This window comes from Pteropus vampyrus, unplaced genomic scaffold (genome assembly GCF_000151845.1).
Source record: "Pteropus vampyrus isolate Shadow unplaced genomic scaffold, Pvam_2.0 Scaffold198, whole genome shotgun sequence".
Classification (NCBI taxonomy): domain Eukaryota; kingdom Metazoa; phylum Chordata; class Mammalia; order Chiroptera; family Pteropodidae; genus Pteropus; species Pteropus vampyrus.
Genome location: NW_011888979.1, coordinates 218,950 through 226,833, shown reverse-complemented (window position 1 = coordinate 226,833; position 7,884 = coordinate 218,950). Strand labels below are relative to the sequence as shown.

The following is a 7,884-nucleotide window of genomic DNA, read 5'->3' as shown; positions in this document are numbered from 1 at the left end:
GCTATCCAACACAAAACATTTAGAGAATTTAATAGAAATAGCCAACTCTCATCTCTAATGGAAGGTGAAGTATAACAGATAAGCAAGAAAACTAAAGAGGGAAAAAGTATAAAAATTTTTGAAAATAGATCTTGAACAAAATTGAATATTGGTCTTACTAAGCAATGTTCTACCCCATGATAAATCTTTACAGAATATATTCTGCCACTCTTCTGTGGCAGAATACTGTACGGAGCTCTGCTTAATCCAAGAGCAGCCTTACCTCACACACCGGAGATGTCTCTAGCTGTATTTGACCACTGTAGGAATGAGGGGGAAAAAAGATATAAAGTGGAATTTAAAGTATATATAGTTCCGTGTAAAAAAAGAAAACATATTTAGTTTTTAAAAGGTCAACATACTTTAGTGCAGAATCTTGTAATTCTAAGGCTTCTGCTGATTCCATAGGATAAAAGTTTACAACACTTCTCTCTGTAATATCTGTGCTTAATCTAAAGAGTAGGGAAAAAACGTTAGTAAATTTATTAAAATTTTAATAAATTCTACTTTTGGTCACTTAATTTAAAATTTTAATATGCAAAAAGTTATGTTCACCATTAGGCTTAAATAATGAAAAGTTTATGGTAGAAACTTCAAACTACGTAGTATTTTCCCATCATTTGCCAAATTTAATGTAATCTTAATATAACTTTCTATCTTCTTTTGGTATCAAAATCCAACTTATTTGAAATGTAACAGTAATTTCTGATAAAGTCATAATATTCATAGGTAGTACACAATAAATTTTATTCTAGAACTTGGTTAATTTACAGAAGCAAGTAAAGTTGCTAAGGGTACTATATTATGGTATATGTACTAAGAGTACTTTGTTTTAATCTCTCTAATATACATTGATATGCTCACTCAAAAAAATAAGAATTCATAAGCATTTTTATTTTTGAATGGTCTTACTTTCTAAATTTCTGCAATTTTAAAAGTGGAAGGTTTTTTTTAGGATCTATAAAACCAGGAATTTCTATAAGTTAAATAAAAGTTACAAAGCTATCTTAAAAGGCAGGAATGAGTTCATATCATACATGTCTATTTAAAATGCTATCAAACAATCAGAAATCCTTATGAGAAGAAACCAAGATAAAGGCAAAATAGAGAGCAATTCCATTTTTTGATGTTAAGTTTGAATGAAAGGTAAACCTCTACAATTTAAGCCAATAATCATCAACTTAACTAAAACAACAACATAAATGTTGGGATCTATGAAATATGAGATAAAGGAAAAACCCAATGGGTATGCAAAGTTTTTATTACTAATATTAAGTCCCAAGCAGCTAGAAATAAATGACCTCTTGAAGTGTCCTCTTTTTATCAGAAACAAATACAGGACTCAGTCTTTATTACTATTACGCTGGCTCACAGAAGCATTATTATAAAGTTACAACTGTCTTATAATAATTATTTCAAGATGAACAACAAAAGATCTAAAGCAGCCAAAGTAATTATTTTAGGGAGGAAATGAAATCCACGTAATATTTTATAACATAATCTAATTTTAAAATATCACTCTGTAAAGATACAAATCAACTATCACTTAGAAGGTTACTTGGGACTGTTTTCTTCCACAATTCAGCATGCACCCACCATTCCCACTCACTCACATACTTGGCAACTCATTGCCTTAGACGTTTCTAAGCTGGAGAGGAGGAAACTCGAGATCTTCAGTTACTCTCACTTTTCAAGAAGGATGACGAAACTGAGGCCCAGAGTGGAAAGGTACTCCCTCCAGGTCACTCAGACCTTACTCCCTGGTTCCTGTCCCTATTCTCACACCACTGCTATTTCCATCTAAGGAGGCTGCTCTCTTTTGCTCTGGTGCTCAAGCCTGGCTGTGGCCTCTTCCTGGTCACATCACATCTTCAAGGCTCTGTCCTGGACTTATACTCTCTTCCTATCGATATGCTTGCCCTCGAAACCTCACCCTCTTATACAGCTTCTGTCACTTTGGCACCTTGTGAAAATGATTTTCAAATCTAAGTCTCTAAGTCCCAGAACTAAACATCTAACAGCTGAATGGATAAAGCCACATTGCCACCTTGAATACTATTCAGCACATCTTAAACTGACCCCATCATCCTCTCCTTCAAATCTGCTGCCCCTCCTGGTTCCCCATCTCAGACAGAGATACTGGGGGCTCAGGTCTAAAACTGTTCCCTTCCAGCCTTTTCATCATCCACTTCAAATGATCATCAAAGAACTACAGTAGTACCTACCACTGAGTATCTACAATATATATAAAAGTATTAAAAAATATATAAAAATACCTACAGAAAAATTTCCATCATAATATATTTCCTTCCAGTTTAAGTTTTTTCTAAGCTTCTTGCGTAATTGAGACCTAATTCTATCTATATAATTGGGATCAAACTTTATATATTCTATTTACTTTTTTAAGTTTAACAGTAAATAATGAGCATTCTAAAATATACTGGAAACTTTACAAAACACTTTATTGGCTACATTATATTTACTTTATTAATAATAAGCAAAATATATTTCTTTTTTTTCAAATATTTGCTATTAAAAACACCTTCCCCCTCACAATCTTTGTTCATACCTTTTTGTCCCTTAGGATAAACTTTTGGAATTCATTTAAGTAAATGGTTTATATATATTTTTTTAGATCACAACTACCTACTACTAGGATGCCTTTAGAAAGGTTTTGACAATTTACTTTCCTATTAGTAGTTTATATATTGTTCTTAATCCTTCTAGAAGTTTGACTGTTACTTATGGACCTTGGGAAAACAGGCAGTTAAAATGACTTTTCTTTGTTAGTAGTTAGACAGAGCCCATACAAATATTTTTTAAAAGTGAGATAATGTACTCAGTGAATTAGTATGCATTATTTACCCATGAGGTCCAGGCCAAGGAAAGATATGCATACCTGTTGGGGTCTTGTAGCAAATCTACTGCTTCTCTCATATGTTCAATCATCACTATATCCATGTCCTGATCTTTGGATGAACTTATTCTGCAGCATGAAACCAAGTATGAGCATAAAAATGGTCACAGAACATGAATATCATATAGATTCTTAAGAGCAAAATTACAAAAATCCATCTAACATATAAATATGATTTTGACAAATTCAGCATTATAATGAAGACCTGTCAATACCAGATGTGGATTGCCAGAATGTTGTAGAAAAAGCTCCCAGGTTAGGGAAGCCCAGCTCTGCTGTAAAGCAACTCATGCAAAGTCTCAATGCCTGTCCGCCTCTATCTGTTCATCTGTACAAGCCAGGTGATGGACCAGCTGGTGGTTCTCACACTGTGCTTCCCTGAGCCTTACAGGAGCTCAGCTACAGTGCATCTACACTACTTTCAGACCTCCCAACTCCAGTTCAACCAGCGTAGCTCAGTTTTACTACTTTCATAAAATATGGACTTCGGGGTGGGACAGAAGTTTACAGTCTAAGCTCTACATGCAGCAAAATCATCTGCAGCACTTAAAAAAAAAAAAAAAATGCCAGGCCTGATAGTCCCAAGTAAGTCTGACTAGGGCTGGGGCATTTTACTATGCTCTACAGATGATCCTGATTTACAGGCAACATTGAGAACAATAGGTAAAGATTAAAAATGGGGTTTTCAAAGCTTTACATAGTTTAGAAAAGTCCTTCCCTATAATGCTATGATTCTATAATCAAGCTAGGTCTCCCTGGCATCACAGAAATATATTCAATGAATGCTGGTAATACTGGACAATGATTTGAAAGGAACTTTTTAATGCTTTTAAAGGGTGGGAGAGATTTGATCATGGTTACTTCTTTCCTCAACAGAACATAAGCCATTGTCTTTCTGTAAGTGGAGAAATTTTTTAATAATGTGGCAAATCCTCCCTCAGGGGAAAATCCCCACAAGGCAGGATGGAAGGTCTAGGCCTACAGGCCATGTCATGGAAAACAAAATCCTGGGAACCAAAATTCTACTCTGTGCCACATGGTCCAAACTTAGTTCTCCTGGGAATGGTTCATCAGGTGATAGATCACTCATGCCCTCCCGGGGAAAGCCTGCCAAGAAAATCTTTATAGGCAAGAGAACAGAAAGGATATTCATCTGGTGTGAGATTCCTTGGGTTCAATCCTGGTCCTCTGAGACCTTGGGGGCAATATAATCAATCTCTCTGTGCCTCAGTTTTGTCATCTATGAAATGGGGGATAACAAATAGAACTTAACTCGTAGGGTTGTTGTAAAGGTAAAATTATAACTACCCGCGAAGTGTTTAGGACAGTATCTGACATATGGTATTTAGTAAATGTTAGCTGTTATAATTATTCAAGGCAAATGATTTTTATTAGAGGTAAATGATTTTTTCAGATCTTAAACCTAAAGGCACTGGGTAAAAAAGGGGGACTAGGGCTACTTTAGGTCCAGTTGTCAGCTTCTTTACACCAATGGAAGGAAGCTAGAATGTTCACTTTAGAAATTCGAATTCCACGAATGACATTTCTACATACAGCCTTAAATTTGATAAAACACAGGGCCAAAGAAGAGGTATAACCTTGCATTGTATTGCCCTAATATTATGATAATAAGCATGAGACAGGCAAACTGGCAACTTCCTATCATTATTATTGGGTAAGAATGTCAGCTTGTCCAAAGAAAAGTAGGCAAGAATTCTGTCATGACAGGGCTGCCTGTCTGCTTGAAACATGAACTTTTAAGGATAGTGGCTCATTACCAGGCCCTCCGTACTCACATTCCCTCAGACTGCCAGTGTGTGTCCTCTTCTATCCGTAACAGTTCTTCACAGTCCTCTGCCCCATCCTGTGGACAGAACACACAGGTCCTGAGAGCCGCTGGCTATCAGCAGTCAACAGTCAGACCCTGCCCCAGCCCATGTTCATGGCAGCGCTATTCACAATAGCCAAAAGGTGGAAACAACTCAAGTGTCCATCAATGGATGAACAAAACGTGGTCTATATAAAGAATGGAACATTATTCAGCCTTAAAAAGGAAAGAAATCCTGACACATGCTACAATGTGGATGAACCTTTAGGACATTGTGCTAAGTGAAATGAGTCAGTCGCAAAGACAAATAATGTATTATCCACTTTTATGAGGTTCCTAGAGTAGTCAAATTCACAGAGATAAAAAGTAGAATGGTGGTTGCCAGTGACTGGGGAAGGGGGAGGAATGGGGAGTTAATGTTTAGTGGGTACAGTTTCAGTTTCACAAGATGAAAAGAGTTCTGGAGACGGAGGGTGTGACGATTGTACAATAACGTGAAAGTACTTAACACCACTGAATTTTACACTTAAAAATGGCTAGGATGGTAAATTTTATGTTACAAGTGTTTTATCATAATTAAAAATAAAATTAAAATAATCTGGTCTAGGACCACAATATCTGTTAACCTACTGTCAGAAATTTAAAACTTAATTAGTTATTGCCCTCTTAGGACCTCCTGATGTTCAGATTCCTTTGACGGGCTTGTCAGTCACATGAGAATATGCATTCTAGTGTTTGTGAGAGAAGGGCTGTGTGCGGGGGTGGGGTGTCATTAGGAGAAAAAGAACGTATAAGATACTTAACAAGGAAAATGCCTCAAGTGATATCTTAACAGTTTTCATGCTTACTATATCTAGCTTTCACTGAAATGCAACCGCCTCTTTATTTTCCCAAAGAAACATTCATGGGAGCATTGGAAAGGTGTGTCCCCATTAGAACTTCCACATTCTTCTTTCCACTACCATCTCTGACACAGAGAAATGCTGTTTTAACTTGGCCAACAGCTAGAACGGAAATCACCCCGAATGGGGGTACATCTCCTTGGCAAGGAAGGAACCATAGCCAAAAGGACTGTTTTCTTCTTCAAGATTCTGACACGTCATTAACTAACTCAAGCCCAGCCAATTCTCCAGATGTGTCACTGAGCACGAGTCTCCTTCTGAGGAGGTGGCTTGCTGCCTGATGCCAGTCTCTGGCTTGAAAAACACTGAGACTTTTTCTATATTGATCATATTTTTAGTGCACAATAAAGTCAACACAAAAATTACTGTGCCACACCATCCAAATGATAGAGAAATTCATGAGAGAAAATATACTACCAGAAATGACCAGGAAAACATGTTCCTATCTTTTATTGTTGGATTTCAACTACAGAAGCAATGAGTATTTCCCTCTAATTTTCGATTTCATAATACAAAGTAGCCAATGGCATGAAACATCAGTTTTTCTTTCAGTATGCAAAATAGGGCTTACTGGGTTTCTTTTGCTAAGTTAGACAGTTATAGAGCTGATCCTCATTATTTGTGAATTCTGTATTTATGAATTTGCCTACTCACTAAAATTTATTTGTGACCCCAAAATCAACACTCGTGGTGCTTTCAGAGTCATTCATAGACATGCGTAGAATGCTGAAAAACGTGAGTCCCCGACATGTATGTGCCGGCAAGGCGATGCTCTGCTTTCTTATTTCAACTCTCATAATGTAAACAAGTATCCTCTTCAGAGTCTATTTAGTGCCAATTTTCACATTTTCGTGCTTTTCTGGGTGATTTCGCTGTTTAAAATGCCCCCAAGCATAGTGTTAATGTGCGGTCGAGTGCTTCTAAGTGCAAGAAGGCTGTGATGTGTCTTACAGAGAAAACATGCGTGTTAGACAAGCTTCTTTCAGGTACGAGTTACAGTGGTGCTGGCTGCAAGTTCAATGTTAATGAGTCAACAATACACATTAAATAAGGTGTCTTCAAATAGAAACACATATAAAGTAAAATACATAAAACACAATCAAGCAAGGTTACATATTAACCATTTGATGATATGTTGTGAACCAGAGTTTCGCGGGAACCTATCACTGTATTTTCCCTAGGAGAAATGGCTCAGTATTTGATAATTCAGTTTGAGGTGACTTTACAGAACAGAACTGCCGTGAATAATGAGGATCAACTCTAGTTACAAAAGCACGAGATGCTAATTCAGTGGAGCGAGAACAAGATTAGCTACAACACAGAACTCTTGGTCCTCAAGGAGTGGTCGGCACACTTGCTGGCTGTCAAGCACACTCTCTCAGGCTTTTAAAGTCATGCACCTCAAGGCTAAAATGGGCCTGATTTTCAATGTACGACTTTTCATTACAGATTTAGGTTTTATTTTATTATTAGTGTTCTTCTCTCAACTTTCCAAGAGATTCTTGAAGGAGCGGGCACCTAGGAAACATTTGCCAAGTGGATTTCTACACCCCTATTTGCTCCTCTAGACTCTGCCTATAGGATCCATTCTGTACAACAGCCCTTTGCTTCCTGAAATCTCTGAATCTAGAGAAACTGCTTTTCTTAAATAGCATGCTTTATTTTACTAACTGCTTTGATTGTTTTTCTTCAGGGTTTCATCTTTACTTTATTTAGATTCTCAACTTAAGATGCACTCTTCATAAAATAAAGACAAAAGCCCAATTTTCCATGTTTTGTGACAGGCTTATCCTAGAACTGTTAGACAGAGGTCAAATCTGGGAGAGCCTTGTGAGAACCACTGGCCTCAGAGCAATGTCATTAGACTGATATGTTAGGAGACTGGCTGGTGGCAGAACATAAAGTATGTATATGTGTGAGTACACGTGTGTGTATGTGCACGCACACACACATGTGCATATGGGAAAAGGATATTGGATAAGAAGTTGGTGTGAGGGACTCTTGCAGTCATGGAAATTAGAAATGATGAAGCTCAACTAGAGCAATGTCGCTGGAGGTAGAGGGTAGCAACGAGGCAGCGGGCATGAGACAGTCTGAAACAACAATCGATGGATTGATTAATGATGGATTGGATATAGAGTAAAGAATTAAAGATTTCTGTGTTTCCTCCTCCTACCGGCATATCTTGTTTTATTCCA

General features: G+C 37.2%; 1 protein-coding gene across 1 annotated transcript in view; it reads right to left on the bottom strand.

Moving 5' to 3' along the window:
* LRCH1 (leucine rich repeats and calponin homology domain containing 1) overlaps nucleotides 1–7,884 on the bottom strand; it is a 109,863-nt gene that overhangs the window by 41,587 nt on the left and 60,392 nt on the right. Inside the window, exons 14-17 of the mRNA XM_023537753.1 lie at nucleotides 4,753–4,820; nucleotides 2,939–3,025; nucleotides 402–491; nucleotides 263–299 (exon numbers count right to left, since the gene is read on the bottom strand). Of these exons, the coding sequence (XP_023393521.1) occupies nucleotides 263–299; nucleotides 402–491; nucleotides 2,939–3,025; nucleotides 4,753–4,820 (282 nt within the window). The remainder of the gene's footprint in view (nucleotides 1–262; nucleotides 300–401; nucleotides 492–2,938; nucleotides 3,026–4,752; nucleotides 4,821–7,884) is intronic.